Here is a 21,922-nt window from a genome sequence, read left to right as displayed (position 1 = left end):
TTTAACTGTTTTATTGTTTAATTAATTTATAAATATTATTACATAACCTAGAATCGTTTATTGTTGTTCTTGTTTGTGTTCGTGTTGTGTTTTTAAATTAATTACAAAAATAGTTCAGTTGTGAAAACAGTAGTATAATCGTAAATTAATTAGAATCAGTTGAGCAGAAATGAAGCAAGGACACGAGAATTTATGGAACTAAATACAATACAAAGCATATTAGGAAAAGCCATTGTAAATCATTTTATAAACAATTTAGTCGAGGTGTATATAGTCGGAAACGTGGGAGAAGCACAGAGTTAGCATTAGCATGACAGTTGACTATAGATCTTTCTTCTTATATTTCATATTAGTACAATTGGGGTTTGATTTATCATTATATAATATAATTGTTTGATCTGTTGACAATTTTAAAGGGTTTTTTTTGCATTCTTTTACAATAAATATACTCATATATCATTTTCAGTAAGAATTAGAGTTATAAATAATTTGTTATATCATTAGTTATATATCATTAAATCGTTTCCCTCGTCCTTCACTGCTTGCGTATGCTAAGTGACGGCGTTGCGTCAGTGTCTTTGTGGTGCCGGGCCGGCGAGCGCGCCTGCAATCATGAGGATGAGGCCGCCGAGGAGTTCTTGGTGGAGCTGCCACCGCCGCTTGAATTTCTCTGCTTCTCAATGTAGACGTTAAGCAGCCGCCGCTTGCTAGGGTTCAGCGCCGTCAGCTTGGGCTTAACCTTCTCCTCGCCAAGCACAATGTACAGCTTCACGATGCAAAAGACCGCTGCCTTACGCACCATAGACTCCTGATCGTCCGTGCATCGCGCCAAATTGGGAAACACAACATCCAGATGGGCGTCTGTGATATTCGCGCCATAGTGCTCGGTCACCTCCAGCAGGATCTTAATGGCGCACAAGTTGGTGGGAAACTCGCCCGTGGCAATAACCGGATTCACTATGTTGATTGTCAAGTCGAGCGGCAGGCATGGGGCTATTCGTACTATCATGCCGTCGATCTCCCGACTAGCTTCCTTGCTGTGCTGGTAGCAATGGATGACCTTCAGCAGTATCAGCTCGAGGAAGTGCATCCAGTTGTGCCGCATCGAGTTGCTCCGCATGATCTTGCTGAGCACATGCAGGGAAGCGGTCACCACATCCGTGTGCTCCGCTTCCAGGATGTGGAGCAGCATACGCATTACCGATCTGAAGTGTTTGTTTGGCAGCTCACAGTTGCCACCCTTGATACAGATTCCCAAATTTGTAAGCCACATCTGCAGGTGCTCCACCGGCTGGTCCTTGGTGAGGGTCAGGGCCACGGACACCACCTCGCTCTCCAGAAGATCGCCGGGCAGGATCAGCTCGCCGTTTTCTGCCCTGCTGATGGAGACAATCAACTTGGGATCGCCAGTGGGGAGAGGGGACTTGGCCATCGTCGATTGTGTCATGACGCCCCTGTCTAGCTGGTCAAGCCGCATGGTTGCCGACTCTGGGGTGTTCGATTGTGTGGTGTTGGCCGACGATTGCGTCTTGGAGTTGGAAGACAGGGAGGCACACGAGTCCTGCTGAGCCTGCTCGTGGTACTGCAGATGTCCGTTGAAGCCATTGGGTGCCAGCGAGTTATATTGGCCGCCAAAGCAGTGACGGATCTCCTCGGACGTCTTCTGGATGTTGTGTTGCACCTCCAGCTCCGAGGTGTAGAGCAGCTCCTGCTCCACCGATGACTGCCGGCTGCGGGGACTAGTTGAGCTCATGTTGAGTTGATGGCTCTGGAGAGAGGCGAACGGACCCACCGACGGGCTCTGCAGAGGCTTTGGACTGCTACTGCTCAGGGGGGAGCTGTTGGGGGAATTGGCACCAGAGTTGACGCTGCTCTGCCGCCGCATATGCGACTGGATGCAAGAGCGGGCCGAGTCCTGGTACCCCTTGGGCAGATTGGCCAAAAGCTTTGTCATCTCTGGGGTATTAAGGTGGTAGAGGGCTACCAGGCAGCACCTAGCCTGGGAGCGCAGCTCGATGGACTTCTGGTCCGCCGACAGTTGGGCCAGCTTGAGAACAGTGCGCTCGCAGGATTGGCTCTGGTCGCTGGGAAAGTCGCTGCTCTTGCCGTAGGTATTGGCCAGATCCGTGAGGAACTTTAAAATGGCAATGCGTGTCTTGGTAGTCGGTGTCTGAGTAGAGTCCGAGATGATGCGGAACAGCTCCTTCAGCTGCAGCTGCGTAGGGAAGTACTCGTGGACCACTTGCAGGGTCTTCCATATTTTGCTATGCATCGAATTGAGCAGGTCCGTGCCGAGCTTGTTGAACAGCCGTGTGAGGAGAATGAACAGCCAGTCGTGCAGCTCGTGTGCATGCACGAGAATTAGCTCTGTGACGGTGTCGAGGAACAGGGAGTACACCTTCGTGTGAGTATCCATGAACATTTTGCGGAACATGTCCAGGACGCACTGCAGCTGCTGATGCGAGAGCTCCTTGCCATCGGCCAGATACTGCGTGAGGCTGATCAGGCCGTCCTTCCTCTCAGACCAGTGGGTGGATGCGCAGTACTGGATAATCGTCTCAATGTCGTCAAGCGGAGCCCTTTGGGCACTCCAATCCAGGCGGGTGTGGGATCCACTCAGTGAATAGCTTGACTTATTGCCCCGCGTGTAGCTGGAGTCGAATGACCGCTCGGAGCACACGGAACTGGCCTCCGAATCAATGTCATCCGCGGATTCGTCGCGTCCCATTAGTTTTCGTCCCATCCTCATGCCCCCGCTCCGCATGTAGTCTCCGGAGACAAAGTCCGCCTGCCCCTCACTGCCGTCGACTCCTCCCACGCCTAGCGTATGCTCTGCCTCGCGAGATTGGGCCAGCAGTCGAGCCGCTGCCGAGGGACGCACAGGGTTGTTTCGCTCGGGCGTTCGTCGTGCGCCTGATCCTGTGGAGTACATGCTGCGTTTCATTAGGCCACCGCCGCTGCCACCAGCCAATCGTGTGGGACTTGTTTCCCTGGAGCTGGCCGTGCTTCTGGGAATCCCGGAAGCCTTCTTGGGTATGGCTCCAGTCGCACCTCTGTAGTAACTGCCCACTCCAAACTGGTCTCGCAGCTTTGTGCTGGGCGAGGTGGAGCGGGATCCTGGCTGTGATTGCGATACTCCTGCGCGTCCCCGTGTGCGCGGAGTAATCGTGCCAGGCGTTACAATTGTGTGGCTGCTACTGTTGGAGTTTAGGCGAGGTCGTGGCAGGGATCCACTACTCGCCCCTCCAAAACCCCCCTGGGATTGGGTCGCGTTAGTCGAGTTTGTTGCACCCACTGGCTTCTTCTGGCGCGAGTAGAGCGTGTACTGGGCCCGGGCCTTAGCCCGCTGTGCTGCCGCAGTGTCCACAGCAGAGATGGATCGCATGCTGGGCGTTGGCTTCTGCAGTACGCCCGGAGTCCGTCCAAGGCGCGACACCGTCCGTCTTGTTTCCGGTTGAGATGGAGCTAAGCCGGCTAGGCCGCCGCTGCCACCATCTCCTCTTTCCCTTTCCAATGCTCGCTGACCGGCAATGTCCAGGTTGCCGTAGATCTGATCGGCCAGATCGGGGAAATGTCTCCGGAAGGCCCAGTAGGCGCGTCTGGAATGCCTACGGGCCTCGCTGTCTGCATCCCCAAGGGTCTTCTTCAGGACGTCCCTCAATATGGTGGCATGTCGCTCAAGGGCCTTCGTTTGCCATTCCTCGAAGAGCAGGACCATCAGCTCGCAGAGCGACGACCTGATGTCCTTCGACTTAGACTGCTGCAGCGTGTCGGTGTAGATCTTCAGCAGCTTTGGCGAGTGCGTGTACTTGATGATGTACTTGAGAGCCAGCGTCGAGGCCGAGGCAATGACCTTGGCACTGTTCTGTATCAGATTGATAAGCTGCTCCAATATGCTCCAACAGAAGCCGTCCAACTTGTTGCGCAACGTCTTCGACATGTAGGCAATGGTGATGCAAGCCTCGCGTATGACCTGCGAGCGCAGCTCCTCTTTTACGATGTCCAGGAAGCCCAGGGCCAACTCCTTTAGCTGAACAGCCACAAACTGCGGCTGTGTGTGGTAGTTCATTAGCAGCAGGGCGCGAATTTTCTTAAGGGCATCGACGCGCTTCTCCCAGTCGCAGTTTTTATCGCTGATAACCACCAGAATCTGCTTATATGCATCATCCATATCCTTGGCATGGAAGATCGTCAGTTGTGGCACCACCTCAAAGCTTGCCTCGAAGATATCCATTGTGACAGCTCCCGCATCTCCGGCATCGCTCGGTCCGCTAGGCTTTTGCCTCAGGCTGGAAACAGCGGCCGAATAAAGTTGCCGCTTCACTATTCTGGTCGGAGGCCTCTCTCTCGCAGTCTCTCTGTTGTCGGCCTCATCGAGTCCCACGCCGTTGCCATTGCCGTTCTTCACTGCGGAGGGCATTAACAGGCCCTCTTGCTTGGCCTGATCGAACTTCTGTTCGAGTAGAGCCAGCTTGGCGGCAGGCATATCCTCCATCTTCCGCAGGTCCGGCCGCAGGCGATCTCCCACGTGCTTGTAAATCTCCACCAGCGTTTGTATGGCCGACTCCCGCACATTCACCGTGGGATCGCCGAGCAGGGCGCACACGGGCGGTATGTACGTGCGCACACTCAGCTGCTGTGTGCCGTACTCGTGCAGGGCATTTACTATCGTCTGCAGGAACTCCTCGCGAACCTTTGCGTTCTTGTGCTTAAAGCAACTAACGGCCAGTTTATCGATCAACCCTTGAGGGGACTGCACTTTGTGCTCCATCAGATCACGCAACAATAGCTGGGCCTTCTCGCGCACCGTGTCTCGACTGTCGCCAAGGCGATCAATCACATGTGGCAACACAGTCGCCGTGTATGCATTAAAGTCGCTGCCCAGCCGCTTGATCAGCTCCGAGAAGGCCTCCAGCGATTTTTGTGCTATCTTGAAGTGGCTGCCCGTCAGCCACGGCATCAGGCCGTCGATGAGGAAGCCCATGTCTGTGCACACAATAGAGTTTGTGTCGTCGCTCAGGAATGTGACCAGATCCTCGGCCAGTGCCACCTTCACCCGCATATCCGCCTTGGGCATCAGCTGGATGAAGCCATCCAGATCGCTCGGCTTGCGGTAGGCCATTTCTGGATTTTTTTAAGTTGTTGCAGCAGCTGCAATAAAATCAAGATGTGGAAAATATGTACTTTAGCTGCAGTATTTGGTAAATTACATTAATTATTTATGTGTGGGAAGGATAGCAGAGGGTTCTCAAGGATGCAGGGCCATAAAAATGGTTCAGTTGGGTGATGTTCTGTTCCCGCCAAATCTCACATTTCCTTTCCGCCTTTCAAACGAAACTCAAATTATTCATTGCGCGCGCGCACTAAAGATGCAAGAGGAAGCAGCAGCAACAGTCGCAAAAAGCGACGAAGGGCAACATTTTCTGTGTGGAGAATGGATGAAGTGAAGTCAGAGAGCAGCTAGAGGACAGCCAGCCAGCGTAGGGGTGGGTGGAGTAGAGTGGAGGGGAGACCATTTAGCTGGTACAAAAGTAGGTGAATGGCTGTGCGTGTGGGAGTGGGAAGTGGGTGTTGGAGATGGGCAGGGATGGGATAGCCGACAGATGGCGGTGGAGTATGGGGATAAGCGGTGGGGCGTTGTTACGGCACAAAACGTGAATCATCTCACGGGCGCCCGAAAGCGTGACGAAGCCAGGCGGGCAGTGGGTGGCTGGGTGGGCAGGAAGCTCAGACAACAACGTGCCGCGGATATGGATTTAGCTTTGGCTTATAAGCTTTACCGTGTACTTTTTGGGCAAAACGACGACTGACAGCGACGCCAGCGTTCCACCGTCTATGGTCGGGCGTCACTGTTCAACAATTTGCGTGCGCCCGCCGCCGCAGTCAGAGCGCGAGAATATTTATGGATACGTAAGTTATAGAAAAATGAGATAATATTGTTGGATGACAACAACAATCCACGACAGCGACTTGTTAGCTATGCTCACAGACAGAGAGAGAGCACCAGATAGCGTGGCAGCGGGAGAGCGACTATAACTGTTTAGCATTGCATACGCAATTTTCTATTTATAAATAAACATCAACAAACACAACTTCAAAGAGGGATGTGGCCCCGCGAACACTGGCTTTCGTAATTTTGTTGTTATATTACCTTAAATTTTTTCCATTTGAACGATTAGATATGGTATGTTTGACTGACAATGATTAACAAAACAAAGGGGGAGGGTAGGGGCTTTTTATTTGGCCCGATCAAATTTAAGGTGTAAAATCAGCTGCAATTCATTCAAACTAAAAACTTGCCGGCCTGCTCAGCACGATCTGCTGCTGCTGCTGCTGTCGACGTCATGCGAAAATGCTGCTGGCGTCGCAGTCGGCTGCTGCTGCAGAGAGAGAGAGAGCAACCAAATTGATTTCTAAATGTCACAAGAGAGTGAGCATCGGAAGCGGAGGCGATTGGAGATTAGGCAGTGTCTTTTTTTAACAAAATCTTTGTATCTTAGCGATACGCATGTATACACACACACGTACTAACACACACATACCTCTATTATTTGCAAATCCGGCTGCGTTGACTGCGCTGCTTCTTCTTGTCGTCACTCTTCGCTCCGCTCTTGAATATTGTTTTTGGGTTGGGCCTAGCAAACAAACAACTGCTGCTTGGTGGCCCCCAAAGGCAATTTGAAGAATTGATTTTTCAGTCGCTGGCCAAACAAACGATTCGCAATGCCCGCAAATACGCGTTTTAAGTAGACTAAATTTATTTTTCAAGCACAGCCAATTGAACAATTGCCCCCCACCTCTAACCGAGAGATCACAGTTCTGCTCTTCTCTTTTTTTCTCGTGTTGTAGTTGTTGTTTTTGTTGGTACAGCGCAGTCAGTTTCACTTTGTCATTTGTTGTTGGCTCTCTACCGTTATTGCTGGAAGTCGGCGTCGCAGTCGGCGTCGACTGAGCATCGGCTTCCACAGCAACAACACCACAAATTCCAACGTCTTCAGCAGCGCTGCGCCTGCTTCAGCTTCTGCTAGCTCTGCGCCTCTCTGCTTTGGTGAACTTTTTTCCTCGGTGACGCGCTCTGGGGTCAGGAATTTTGCACAGGTTTCTCGGTCGCTGAGCGTCTGCTAAGCTCAGCAAACATCACATTTCGTTGCGTATTGGCATTTGGTATTGTTTTTGACACTGCTCTCTTAATTGTTATACACTTCTTACTTAATTTTATCAAGTAAAATTTGCCAGCCCCGTTGCGTTGCGAAAAAAATTAAAATGAACTAGTTCGAGCAGTGTGACCGCGGGCAAATCGATCAAATATACCGTCTGAACAGTGCTGCCAGATTTTCAACTGGAAAAAAGCTGTTTTAACTTGAGGATATCGAAAAAAAGCTTAACATTTTCGGAAAAAAGCCTAATTAATAGTTTTACAACTTTTTTATTAGCTCTGTGAAATTTAAAATGTTTTTTTTTACAGTAGTTCCATTAACTAATGTAGCTCTCCGGAATTATCTTTAGATTTGAATTCGTACAAAATAATCTATCGTAATTTTCTCAATCAATTTCTGAATATTTTCAACTTTTAGGTATTCCAAAATTCGCTAATTCCGTTTTTCTTAGCGCTCGAGATTTTGTTGACGGAAAAAACGGTAAACATGTTAAAATTTCAACAAAATTATAATATATATATATAATTTCAAAATAAAATAATAAAACTGCCACATATTCACACTTTTTTTCTAACCGCAGTTGGGCTTTAAAAAAAGCCAGATCTGACCCACAGAAATATACCAAACTATACTGTCTCATTTTCAAAATATACCTGAACTGAGCTCAAATTATTCAACATTCATTAGACTACAGTCTATAGATTTGCGGTCACATTGTTTCTACGTATTTTTACGCTTTTCGTATCTAGATACTTTGTTTTTTGTCAGCTGTTTCCGATAGTTATCCAAAATTTGATCTGGAATATCTAGAACTTCGTAATAGAAAATAAATAAATAAATATAAATTTTATGGAAAGTCCGTTGCAGGAAAATTGATCCGATGAAAAATCCCACCATCAACCCGGTATTCGATACTATCGACTGGATAGTAGAGCTGCGCGCCTAAGTTTGAATGGGAATGATTGACAATGATATAAACGCAATCCAGATTAAATCATGCAGGAAAGCACGATTTGAGAGCGAAAAGTGAAAAGAATATGATTTAAAAAAAAAAAAACAATTTAAAGCTTTGGAAAAAATACAAGTTTTTAGAAACAAAAACATGAAAACAATTAAACTATTAAAACAAAAAAATTCGGCTTGGTTCACAGCGGAATAAATTTCCATTTTGTTATAACACAATAAATACGAAAGTTCGCGTACAAAGGAAAGGGGGTTTGGGGAAAGGAGAAACTCGATACAGTGCGGGGCGGGTAGTATGCAATGTTCGGTCTTGGGCTGCATGCGCAAAGCTGCGTGTACGCCCACCCTACCGTGATCTCTTGTCTGCCTATTCATTGTAAGAGATCCCTCCCAAAACCGTTACGGTAAGAGTCTGCAGCTTCAGTTCTGGCGCGGGTCCAACACCGAAAGATCTGCGACTGCGAAAGAAAAAAGAAAGCACAAAAAAAAACCCGAGAGAGAGCGAGATTTTTGCCAGCTTACGGGTCGAGCCCTCTTCTGCTCTGGAGCACACTGCACTTGGTGGCTAAGGGGAATTTGATTCCACTTTTGTTGTCGCACTTAGTTTCCCCGTCTTCGTCTTCGTCCCCGGACGCTGAGGAGCGATGTCCGCCGTCACTCTCGCTTGAAGGCCGAAATTGTAGTATCAGTACCCAATACGGCGGTGGTGCCGCTGTGGCTGCAGCGCTCGCTGCTCACCGATGCCTTCTCTCAAGAAGCTTTTCTTTTCGTTATCGTTGGCTTTGATTCTAACATATTAACTAGGGGCCACTCTAAAACAAAAAAAAACAAAAAATGCACAACGAGCGTCAGAACGTGCCAGTGAGGTCTCCGAGGTTTCCAAGAAGAGGGTGGCCCGTGAAAGTACTCACCCTGATTAGGGAACGGCATCCTGCAAAAGTTAAACCGAGGGGCGATTTACTTTTGTAAATTTTCTCTCCTGCAATGCTCCACCGCCTGTAATGGCCAGCGGTGATCAGCCAAAAAGTGGGGAACGGGGTATATACCACCAATTCAAAAATTATTCCTCTGAGAAGGTAGAGAGCGCCGGATCACTCAACTTAATGCCTTGCTGGACACCAAAAGAAAAGAACGACCCAGAACCGGAAACTCTCGGGAGCCGAGGTGTCCACTGCCTCTCCTTTTTGCTTCTCGGCAACCTGTCATTCGCCCTTGACCGCATTCCGCCCCGCTATTTAGGGCCGCTTGAGGGCGCCATACGTGTTCGAGGGTTCCCCATTTATTTAATTTTTTTTCCACGGATCGGACCATCTCGGCACAACGATCGGCAACACATATAACCCCTCTAAACAGCTGTATATCTATCTAAGCTTGAAGGCAGGCTTTCCCCTACGACGTCCAACCGTTCTCAGGAACGCTGTGCGCAACTCAATTCACCCTCGGGAAAGAGGGCTCCTACTTTCAGCCGGCTTTGCCACGTTCGCCAAACGACTCATTACGAAATCTAAACCCATCTTACTTCACATGTGTCAGCGCATTTGATAGCCAGCTGCATAAATATTTAAATGAAATGGAAACCTCTTCAATTACCATAAAGTGCTGAGCTGAGATTTATTTAATCATACTAGTGGGTATATAGGTGTCTGTAGATTCGATTAATGTACTTGCATTGCTAGAAATTCTTTTCATTGTGCTTCAATAAAATGCTATTTCTACCTAACTTAAGTAAATTAAATTATAACGTCTTTATTGACTTGATGGACGGCCTGTGCCCGTCCCGAGGGGTCCTCCGGACAGCCCCAATCCAGGCGTGGCACCCACCTGACCACCGTGCGGGCCGCTCCCTCGACCGGGAACTGCTCCTCGAAGATGCATCGATAGTAGAATGCCTCTTTTGTGGTGGGCGTGTTGAAGGGGAATCTGCGGGTAGCCTCGGCGAACTCCTCGTCTCCCACGTGACTGGTGGCCACACGGCGGATGCTATCAATCCAGTCGTAGCCGACGCCGTCGGAAAACTGCTCCTTCTGGCGCCAAAGCACGTCGTCCGGCAAATAGTTTTCGGTGAAGGCAGCCCGCAACACGTACTTCTCAATGCGCCTCAAGGGTCCTAGGGCTTCGGCAAACGCGTTGAGCTCGCCAGGAATCTTGTCCTGGGGCCGGATCTGCATCACATGATTGACGAAGCCCGTGTCCAGGAAGGGTACGCGCAGCTCCACGCCCTTGGCCATCGCCACCTTGTTGGCGCGCAGGCAGTCGGAGAGATGTAGCTGCTGTACGCGCTTTACCAGCTCCTGGTGGAACTGCTCGCAGTTGGGGGCCTTGTGGAAGTACAGGTATCCGCCGAAGATCTCGTCCGCCCCCTCGCCGGAGAGGATCATCTTGATGCCGGTACTCTTGATGTAGCGGGTCAGCAGCAGCATTGGCAGGCTGCAGCGCACAGTGGTGACGTCATAGGTCTCCAGGTGATAGACAATATCGCGGATCCCGTCTAGGGCCTCATCAATTTGAAAGACGATCTCCTTGTGGTCACTGCCGATGTACTTGGCCACGTGGCGGGCCGCCTTAAAATCGGGCGCATCGGCCAGACCCACAGAGAAGGTCTTCAGGCGATAGTAAGGGTCCTTCTCCCGCATGATCTTCGTGGCGATCGCGGCAATCAGGCTGGAGTCCACGCCCCCCGACAGCAGAGCCCCAAAGTTGACGTCGCAGTGGAGATGTGTGCGCACCGCCGACTCCAGGCTGGAACGGAGTAGGTTCAGGTCGCAAGGGTTGGTAGGAAGTTCCTTGATCCAGGATTGCTGAAAGTGCCGGAAGGTTCGCATCTCTCCCACGCGTCCGAAGCGAGCTTCGCCCGGCGTAAACGTCTCCACTTTGCTACAAGTGTCCACCAAGCACTTCATTTCGGAGGCCACCCACATGTTACCGGCCTTATCCTCGCCGATGTACATGGGAATGATGCCAAAGGGATCCCTGGCAAGGAGCACTTGCTTCGTGCGTTTGTCGTACAGGGCGAAGGCGAACATTCCGGTGATGTGGCTCAGTAGATCCTCCCCATAGACCTCGTACAACTCCAGGATGACGTGACAGTCACTCTTCGGCTTGTAGGTTCCAAGCCGCTTTGCTATCTCCGCCGACAGCTCCAGGTAGTTGTAGATCTCTCCGTTGGCCACCAGCACCACGTTCCCATCGTTGGACACAAACGGCTGGTCACCCCGCTCCACACCCACAATGCGCAGACGTTCGTGGACCATGGCCACACCATCCTCTGCGATGACATGGACGCCAGTAGAGTCGGGGCCACGATGCCGCTGCTTTCCACTCTGGCGGTAGGCCATCTCGCGCAGACTATGCTTGCTGCCGTGCAGAACCTGCGTGCCAACAGGCTTCGAATCCCTTGAAAATATTGCAAAAATTCCGCACATTTTGTGTGTTTTGGCGTATTTCCGTATTCAGAGTCGAGCGACGTCGTCTGCAAGAAAACGATATGGAAATTAGTGCGTTGTTTGATCCTTCGCTGCTTTATATTCTCTATTGCTGACTTCCACGCGGGTTTTATTGCATCAGTTTTAGCTCTAGTGACAGTTTGGCCACATTTATTTTTAAGCAAATCCAAAATTAGCCCACTTAAGCCCCCTATTTTTAAATGGTTCAACTACTTGAGGTAAATGGCGGAAAATATTAACGATTTTAAATTCTTCTTGTAAATTCATGCCACCTTTCCTCTGAGCTTAAAAAAACCATGATATCTTTCACCTGAACTGCGCTAAAATTATTAAATTTGCATTATGAATTGTTTTTATTGAATTGTGGCCGCAACCTTTGTACATGTTGCTGCAGCATTATGTTTAGCAATACATTTTTGACGATTTTCATTGACTGAAAGCAAAAATCGCGTCGTTTCCGTTTCAACACCGTTTCAGTTACCAAAACCGTTTCCGTTAATGTGCGCTATATTTAACTCCAACCACATGAAAAAATAAGTTTATATGGATATATTTAGGGATATTATCGATTTTTTTTCCTTTGTATTATGTAAAGGTTGTATTTTATTTTATAGCTAATTTCTTTTATTTTTCACACAAAATAAAAAAATTAATGGATAAAATTATTTCTAAAGACTTAACAAAATATAAAATATCATTCAGAATCACATTATGGTTGTAAGAGTCCGAAAGCAGGCTTAAAATCTCGGAGTTCTCTAAATTCCGATCAGTTGGGAGGTCGATTCGAGGACTAAATGACTATCCATGGATTATGGGAAAATCCTCAAGTAAAACGAACTCTATTTTAGTGAGTGCTGCCACTAGAAAAAGGTAACGGCCCATCGTAAACTGAAGAAGCCACGTCTAGGGAATGCTCTACTCCATTGCTTCTTGGGACCGACGATCGTTAATGGCCCTGTTGAGTGGAAGATGACGATGTTTTTAAACAATAGACCATTCTACGAATTTTATGTGGATACTACTGCGGCACCACATAGCTGTGCACCGCATGTCGAAAGTTTGGCATTTATCCTACATTTGCAGCACTACAGTCCGTATCATACTTCCGAGACCTGTAGATCTGAACTCCGGGCAAAGCTATCGTAATCAAATTCAACTTGTGCTTCACCAATCGTCTTTGGCGCATATATTCTGTCATATAATATGCCTTTTTTTCTCAATTTAAAGGAAACGGTTGTAGTAGTTGGGAGATTCTTCGAAACTGATCTGCAAAGCGTTAAGAGGGGTTAGAATGCCACCAAAAATACTGGAGTAAATATATATATTAAAAGATTTCTGATAATCTCCATGTTCTACCATAACCCAAGAAAAATTTCAGAAAAATTTAGTTTTAGCAGTGTAAAGACCTACACTTTTGTGCTTGTCATTAACCATCCAAATGAAACAGCTAGAGGATTACGGCACCCCCAAATCCCACGCAGACTCAAACGTCTTCACTCATCGAACATAAAAAATAGAAAAATTTGCTGAATAACATATCATTAAAATGTATATTAGATCATAGTTTAAGTAAAGCTGATTTCTAATAAAATAAAAACAAAATATATATACAAAAAAAATGTGCTTGTACACGAAACTAGCAAAGGTATTACATTTGTACTGTATTTGGTATTGTCTTGTATTTGATGAGACATTGTGCTGGTAAGCATATAAAAAGCTTTCAGAACAACTTTGAAGAAACAAGCTCTATAAAGCTAGCCGAAAGCTTCAATTAACAGACTTTTAAGCAAACAGGTGGTTGCTGCAGGTAGGTTCACGTCAGATTTTCGGTCCATGCGATAAATAAATATGTCAGATAGATAAAAACTAAATCTCCCATATTTAATTATGCAGACATTTTAATTACGCATCTAACACTGAACCAACACCCCCCATCCGCCCGATGACGTCACGGTGGATGGGGTAGGAAGGGGGACAATGGCGGTAAACCAATATCGGAGGCGCCCCGAGTTTCGCTTCTGGGCTTGCAGCGTGCGCGCTTGTTGCTTCCAATGTCTCGTTGCCGCCGGTTTTCGTTGTGTCAGCACCGAGCGACCGTTCAGTAGCCGAATGAACGCGACGCTGTGCGGCAGGAAGTTGCGTATACGCCGCATTGCCATCGGAACACACCGGAACGAGCACTCGGAGCTGTCCTATTACCGATTTGGGCGCGCGCTAGGTTCCTGTTTGAAAGTCAGCCAAGGTGCTAAGTGCGTGTAATTACATGAAATGCAGATAATTGAAAATACATTTTTTTTAAATTTAATTACATTGAATCCATGGCAAGCCGAAAATTTAATTTTCAAAAGTGATTCCCGGCGGGAAATTGTGCGACAAATACTTGAGCGTTGAAGCCCAACAAGCAAAATTTTCATTAATCAAATTAATTTCCAATTAAAACCAAGGCTGCACATTGATAAACATACAATTTAACGCAAAAATATATTGAAAAAATAAAACATAGTTAAGTATCTGTACCATTTACAGGCATTTTAAAAAAGTGAAAACTTTTTTTTTTTTCTTCCTTATAAATACTAAACCGCTTGAAATTGATGACGAATTATTGAAATTATTCACTCGAACGCTGGAATCCTCTAAATGGGAAACAAAAACATAAAAGTTTTGCAGTAAAAACAACTTTTAATACCGCAAAAGTAAAGGTAAATTTATTTTGTTCCAAAAAAATATCAAATCAAAATCAAATAAAGCAAACTTTTGATTCGGGGCCGGCCAGGCCAAATATCGAAACGCATCGACTCGAGCATGACCTATTACTGTCACGTCCGTATCCGGGAATTCACTAACAACAACAACAACAACAACTTTTGGGTCACGTTTTGACATTCGGCAAGGCCCAGCTAGGATCCCACATCCGACAACAACGAAAAATTAGAGCCACTGCAAAGTTGAGGCCAATTAATTAAAAAGTTTTCACACGGCCAAAATCAAATCAACAATTTCCCCAAGTATTTAGGCGTAAAATTCGAAATTTGTCCAAAGCTTTCAGTATTTCATTAGATGCGAAAATGGAATGGTGAGCGCAGGAAGGCGATGGATGTGTCCTGTTGTTGGAGGATTGTTGTAGATGGATGCTAGGATGTGGAGTTGTCTACAGCTGGAAATGAAAATCAATCCGCATTATTGCAGCTTCGCTGAGTTTTCCGAAAAACCTGCGACTACACACACCCCCGCCGGCAACTCTTTCGGCTTCGTAGACGCAAATACATTTGAGGTTGTAAATATGCACGAATCAAGGGTTGATTAGACGCTGATGGACACCTGCCGTGTCTGGTCTGGTCTGGTCTGGGCCGGCTAGGTGATGTGCTTGACCCTGCGCCCGTGTTGACCCTAAAAATAGGCATGTACAGCCTCCACGCGGTCTATATTTAATCTTTCTCCCAATGTGGATCTTAATTGGTTTTCTGCTACTGCGACTGCGACTGCGACGTGACACAAATTGTGGCCAGGCCGTTAATTTTTGGCCAAATATGAGTTGTATGTGGCAAAAGTCCACACAACACCATACGTAGTCTACTTTTCAGCCTTTAAGGACACGCCTTTGGCTAATTGGTATGTGTGTGTGAGTGTGTGTGTGTGTTGGTCAGTATGTGCCTGTTTGTCATAATCAAATGTGCGACTGGTCATGTCTGAGCACGCAAGCAGAAACCGTTTCTCTGGTGTGAGGGCCACCCTAATGACAGGGTGACTAATCGGGCCAACAGAAGGCAAAAAATTGCGACTACTGCAGTTCTTAATTAGTAATTTGACGCATTATGCGGCAAAGCCGCAGGATTAGTCTCTAAAAGGTAAAATGTACCGGAGACTCGTTGACTCGGAAGCCAACGGCAGAATGATACATATTAAGTTGGGGAAGCTCCTTTGTGGGGATACCAGAACGTTCAGAGCGTTCAGAGCGTTCAGAGCATAGAGTCAAGGACTAAGACCACGTGTTAATAGCTAATTAATTGGAGCTTATTGTGCCAGTATAAAGTCCAGAACTAAATCTGTTTTATAGTTTTAAGCTTTTGAATGAATTGTCTTTGCACAAATTTCATCCAATCAAATGGAAAGTTATCTGCCTTTCTTTATAGTCAGCCTCATTGTCAATCCGTCAGGCCAATGGCAATTGAAATTTATACATAATGAGGTCGTGACAAGCACGGCCCCGAGACGAGCTCAGACTCAGACTTGACATTGAGATGTATAATGTACAAGATGCACTACTCAGTAGCCAAAGCCAACGCCAAAGCCAACGCCAAAGCCAAAGCCAAAGCCAGAGCCAGGGGCAAGTTACAGACACAGAAGACCGAGGATACACAGATTACAGTACAATACAGGAATCCGAAACATCCTGCAGTTATTTTTATGCTTGAATCAATAAGACGCATTCAAGAAGGTCGAGGTTCCGGCAAAGGCAGTGGATAAAAACCTGTTGAACGGATGCCCAAGCCTCTAGGCGGAAGAAAATCGGACAAAAGCTTTGCTGGAAAAAATTTACTTCGATTCTGCTATGGGTTTTTTGCTGGGCAAAAAAAATTTAATGAATTTATTTATGCTTCAATCACACAATTCACACAACGACGATGGCGTCGCCCTCAAGAAAGCAATTTGATGGGAAAGGCCTTGAAAGTTACATTCATTCATTCAACTTTAGGCGGTTTAATGGGGAGAGGAAAGTCTGGAGAATCGAGAGCAGGTATCGCGGCGAGGGGCAGGAATTTAATATGCCCAGCGACAAGTAAATAAATGTAAAGTATCCGCCAGGGATTGTATGGGATGCCATGGCGTACACTTAATATACGTTTCACTGCACCTAGAAGCCAGGAAAGTTTACCTACGGAACCAAACCGTCCTCGCTAGACATGTCGCTAAGCAGAAGCGCTCAAAGGAACACAAGAAGATCTGAACAGGGAGATAGGAAGGATCAGCAAAAGTTTCTGGATACTTTTTAGCTTACTCGCATCAGATAAATGACAGAATAATTGCCTCCTCAGCCGCATTTAATTACGTTTCAGTTTCGACCATACTAGACGAAACTCTGCCAAAAAGAGGGGCCTGGTCTGGCCTGCCGAACAACATTCGCACGGGACGGGACTCGTACTTAACTTGGTTAACCGCTCCCCAGACAGCAGCAGCAGAACTAAACTGCCTGTCGGTGTGTCTCTTGCCAAGAAAAACTTATGGTTCGGCAGCTGAACCATGAGCTGTACTAATTGTTCTTGTTTTGATTCTGCTACTGCTGCTGATGCTGCATCTGGTGCTCTTGGCTGTGGCTCAAACATTGTAGCCTAGTTTCAGCCGCGCTCACAACTTGCGGATGCAATGGCCAACCGCACAACAATTGCAGTTTGCTTTGACTACGGAATGCACTTTATGATAGGGGTATACTGCCTTAAAGAAGACTTTTTGTGCTGAACAGAGATCTGTCACTTCTATTGCTTCTGCAACTACAGGAGGCACTCGGATGGAAAGATTCATTCATTCGTACAGTTTTCTGAAAAGAAACCAGGAGCACGGGAAGTACTTGGAGTAAATGGATCCAGCACGTGTTTCCTACAATAAAAAGTCTAAATCGGTTTCCCATAAAAAACAGAGATTACAGGATGTACAAAAGGACAGAAGGATGTCGTAACGAATGATATTTTCTTTAGCGAGAGATCATAAGTATGATTAAGAGCAAGTATAGGGTATACGTCTTCGTTGTGGAATCAGATAACCGAAAGAGTGTTTAAATTTCGTTACCAGAATTTGCCTTTTACTGTTGTGTGTTTTCTGGTTTTGTCCCCCACCTCTTTTGTTTATGTCTGTCAAATTGCTGCCAAGGCTATGCTGCAATCGAAAACGGACGAAAACAAGAAAAAAGGAAAAACCAAACAATGCTGAAACCACCAAAAACTGCAACAACTGGGAAACTTTCTCCTGGCTCGCGGTTTTTGGCAGTCGTGAAGTTTCTCCATCAACTGAAGTCCCCCGAAAGACAGAATTCAGCTTTATCTGGCATCTAAGAGCCGAAATGCCACCCCGACACACCCGAAATCACTTGAGCCTAAAGGCGATCACATCTAACCCGAAAACCATAGACGAAATATAAACAAATTGTAAAAATACATTTTTAAGATGTGCCCGGTCTATTTCGCAGCGGGAAAATTACTGATTCAGGCGGCGTTGTGGGAAAAATTGAGACAAATTAATAACCGAATCTTACCTAATTCGATTTCATTCAACATTATTTAATTTTTGAATGGAAAACTATGGAAAACTGTTGCCTCCAGTTGCATTCTTCCATTGCAATTCCCAGTTTGGCCTTGCCAGTCACTGATCAATCTGGCGGATTTTAATAGCTTTTGGCCGCCTTAAAAGGCACCGCATATCAAATCCATTTAAGCAGAGTGTCATGCTATGAGACCTCCGCGTGAGTCACTGAGTGCGAAACTAGAGAAACTACAACAGAAAAGAATCAGTAAAGTGATAAAACGAAATTTGCGACTATTTAAAGATATACACATGTAAATACATTATAATACTTGAATTGCTTTCTTATCTGTTTAAGTTATCCCTTCTCTGGCAGACTCTTTCCCCGGTTCTCTATACGTTTTATTGGCAACAGCCAGAGCGAAATCCGTTCATATGCAGACCATTAAAATGCTCCATTTTCGAGCAGCGTTAACGAGCATGAATATACTCGTATACTCGGGGGTATTCGGGGGTGTTCTGCCAAGAATATCTTGTTGTCTATTTACTTTTAGAGCTGATAAAAATTCACTTATTCAGTTTGCCTGTTTATTTGCTTTTGGGCACAAAGTGGAGACAGCGCAGCGAACCAGGCGGTTCGAAGGGGGCACGGGCATGGCATCGAAGGGAGTCCGCTCAAGTGGCAAACAATAAAAAAACAAATAGTGGACCAAATATAGTGGGGATAGCCAAATATGAAACTTTGACTGCAATTGCAGGGGCAGACGACAAGTCGACAAAGTTTCAGCTTTCGTTCAGTTTAAGGAATGAGGGCCTTAACTTTGCTAAAAACTGTATTGGAAATTGTGTCTGTCTAATCTGGCTTTGAGGAGATGTGTTTCTCTAAGATATGAAAGCACCTTAAGCCAAAGTATGCCCCAAGTTTCAACTTTCTTGAATCTTAACCTTTTTACCTAGAATAATGGGTAGTTTTCAATGCTTCCTGCTTTCTCGAATCCTTTGTCATTAATTGTCCCCAACAAGGAAAGAAGAAGAAGAAGAGCATCTTTTCTTTTATCTTAGCTAAGATTTTAATAATCTTTGCACTGAATCAAGTTCTGCGAAGTTCCATACCGCAAGAATGCCACAAGAAGACATTTTTTGAGGGATACAACTTTTGACAATATTGGTCGCAATATTAACATATTTTCTTAGAACTAACGTAAGTTTTCAATATATTTTCTTCTTAATCCATTTCTGAGAAGTTCTCTTAAGCTAAAGCTTGCTCCCAATTACCCAATATTACCCAGGACCTACTCGCTTTCCTTATATTTATGCAACTGCATTTTCGCTGAAGTGCAAAATGATTGTTCAAGAAACTGTGGAAGTTTTCTGCATCTTTATGCGCAGTTTCCAAGTGTTCTTCAAGAACGAACATGGGAATAATTGTCCCACATTTCGAAATAAATATCTTATAGGGAAGAGTGCGACCTGCGTGCCCTATGGCTCCGATATCTTCCTGGTTTGTCCGTTTATTTGCCCATCTTCTGGTGCCCCTCTCTCTAAGAATATTTTTCAGGCTGCGGCTTTGATAAACACACACAGCACACCCAAAATGGGTCTAAGCCAAATATACAAGCTGAAAAAACCATAAAATAAAATGGGCAACTGCTGCCAAGACAAACAGCTATAAAGACATAATAATTGAAAAATTAAATACACACAAGAAAGAGTTAATTTTGTATTAAATTTCTCGCTTAAAGGTGGCACGTGGGCTGGGATAGGATGGTATGTACAAAATTAATGGGAAGATAATAATTTTCATAGCAAGAGGAAAAGTATACAAAAAAACCAAACAAAAATGGAAAAATGGAAAATAAGGAGCACACACATGCAAGTAGTTTGTCATTGTCCAAACAACAGCAGTGCAAACGAGACAGCCAACAGAAGGATAGAGAGAGCGAAACAGCATAGAGGGGAAGACTGGAAAAACATAATTGAAACTCTCACAGTTTTCATTAATTTTCCAGCAGACGCTGGCGGGAGCGGTGAAGCGGTGAAGCGGCCTGTGCGCTGTAGCGGATGGCTATGTAGACATTAAGGCTAAACACAAACCATTTAATTCCCTGTTTAATCATAATTTAAAGCACGCTTCAACGTCACTCAAAGTCAGTTATCCCTTGGAACCAACCTCCCCTCCCAGCTAGCTCTTCCTCTGTACATCCCTTCTATTAAATTTCCATTGCCTTCTCTTCACCGTTTAATTTATGCAACATTCTTCGAGTTTGTCGTTTGGCGTCTCTCAAATTTGTTTTTGGTCAAAGCGAGAAATGTATTTTATTTTAAAATATTCTGCATTGCAGGCTGAAAGCAGGGCCTAAAGGGGTTACAAACGCTTTGCATGGACGCAAGAAGGGCTGCAGTAGAGCTGGAGAGTGATACAATGTTGGCTTAGTGCAATGCGTTTTATGTGGATTTCTATTTTCCGTTTTTACAGATTTTTTGTTGAATTAAAAGAACTAAAGTTTGATCGAGGTATGCTCATGCACAAAAACCCACTCATCCTCTTATCCCAGCAGGTGCTTGACTCTCTTTTGAGCTTATCAGTCCATAAAAAGTCAGCTCCTTTTTTGGGTAAATAGTTTTGCTGGGCTTGGAATTTTATTGCAGTGGCGTTTTATTGAGTCTTTTGACGTTGCATTACAAATATTTTATGTGTGAATATTCAAAAAGTTATTGGATCGTTGGACTCTGTGAGAGAATGCCAAAACGTTCCCGTTGTATCTCCGAACACAAATCCTTCAACGTTATTTTATTTGGTGAAATGAACATACGCGTAGGAGGATACGAATCATGATATGCTAAATCCCTGAATACCAATGCTCGGGGCACCTGTAAAAGCATTTCTATGGCAAGTCATGCAATATGCAGTCACAGCTAATGCATTCCACTACTAGAAACAGCAACAACAACTCAGAACAGAAACGCAGACAAAGGAAGGGGGAAAGAGGAAAACACAACCGCATAATGTAAACGAGCGAATGCCATGATTAGCAGACATTTTGTGGGCAAATTAAAATAAATAGCCAGTGGTAAATGGGGAAAAATGTGCTGCCAAAAGCGTAAACACACAATTCTGAGCGACACCCATCCGCCGTCGCTCCGTCGACCATTCTATGGAATCTCCCAGAAACGATTCAATTTATGCACGTGGCATGCTTTTCATACATTTTCCCAATTCAATTAAAGCCTCAATTTCAGCGCTGACAGCTAGAACGCATCAGATTAATATTGAAACGCATTGAATAATAAATTATGTTTGATATGTATTTCCCCACACGAAAATATTTATTCATCACTTTTAAAGGTCATTAAAATGGTCGCTGGACGGAAATCTAAAATGTAAAGCCTGAAAGTAGGCAATAGTTTTCGGTCGGGCCCATTGTGCACTCGCAGTGTGGACTGCTGAATGGAAACGGATTTCGTTAGCATATGTACATACACCTATATTATTTAATTCAAGGTAAATAATGCTGTGGAAATTGAAGCTAACTTCGAATAATGACAACAGGAAAAGTAGTTATTTTAATTTTAGTCTGTGAACCATCCAAAATGTAATCTTTTAAATTAGAATTAATTAAAAAAAGAGCTAAAGGTTTTCTATCTTTATATGTTAAAAGAAGAAAATAGGAAACTAAAGTTAAGAACTAATTTAAGTTTTAATTAGTAGCAAGTAGCAACTCGTTGAGAATATGACAAAATGTATGCACAAAAAGAATATTTTACCTTTAATTCTAATAAATTAATATTCAATATATGTAGGAAAATAAAACGGAAGAACACCAACAAATTTTACATTTTAATTTATAATCAATAAAAAAAAAGCGCTTGAAAAGTTATATTCTATTATATTATATTATAGTCAAACTTAGTCAAAATTATTGCCGAATATAAATGAAAAATACAATCGATTTATTGAAAAAATGAGAAAGAAATATTCAAATGTATCAAAAATTGAATTAAACGAATTTTTGTAACCCAAACCAGTCAAATCCATTGAGTACAGTATTCCTTATCATTTAAAATTCAAACAAATCCAAAATTGAACATACAAATGCCATATATTCGAGCCTTTCACTAAAAAAAACG

General features: G+C 45.0%; 2 protein-coding genes across 2 annotated transcripts; both read right to left on the bottom strand.

Annotated features, from left to right (window-relative positions):
- Nucleotides 1-57: 57 nt before the first annotated feature.
- Nucleotides 58-6,560, bottom strand: LOC6602990 (CLIP-associating protein). The gene is made up of 2 exons (XM_026993643.1): nt 6,543-6,560; nt 58-5,151 (listed from the first exon to the last, which is right to left on the bottom strand). Exon 2 carries the CDS (start codon nt 5,120-5,122, stop codon nt 611-613), a length of 4,512 nt encoding a protein of 1,503 aa, XP_026849444.1. The 5' UTR covers nt 5,123-5,151; nt 6,543-6,560; the 3' UTR covers nt 58-610.
- A 3,160-nt stretch (nt 6,561-9,720) lies between these two features.
- LOC6602991 (asparagine synthetase B [glutamine-hydrolyzing]) lies at nt 9,721-11,651 on the bottom strand. Its single transcript, XM_002027982.2, has one exon. It carries the CDS (start codon nt 11,540-11,542, stop codon nt 9,851-9,853), a length of 1,692 nt encoding a protein of 563 aa, XP_002028018.1. The 5' UTR covers nt 11,543-11,651; the 3' UTR covers nt 9,721-9,850.
- Between the last annotated feature and the right edge of the window lie 10,271 nt (nt 11,652-21,922).

The sequence above is a fragment of the Drosophila persimilis genome, unplaced genomic scaffold, assembly GCF_003286085.1.
Source record: "Drosophila persimilis strain 14011-0111.01,24,50 unplaced genomic scaffold, DperRS2 tig00000868-arrow-arrow-pilon, whole genome shotgun sequence".
NCBI classification, from domain to species: domain Eukaryota; kingdom Metazoa; phylum Arthropoda; class Insecta; order Diptera; family Drosophilidae; genus Drosophila; species Drosophila persimilis.
The sequence above is the reverse complement of the archived record's forward strand: the minus strand, read 5'-3'. Positions and strand labels throughout refer to the sequence as shown.

What these genes read in the sequence shown, in the direction of transcription:
- LOC6602991 (XM_002027982.2), bottom strand. Translation starts at nt 11,542, where the DNA reads ATGTGCGGAATTTTTGCAATATTTTCAAGGGATTCGAAGCCTGTTGGC.
- LOC6602990 (XM_026993643.1), bottom strand. Translation starts at nt 5,122, where the DNA reads ATGGCCTACCGCAAGCCGAGCGATCTGGATGGCTTCATCCAGCTGATG.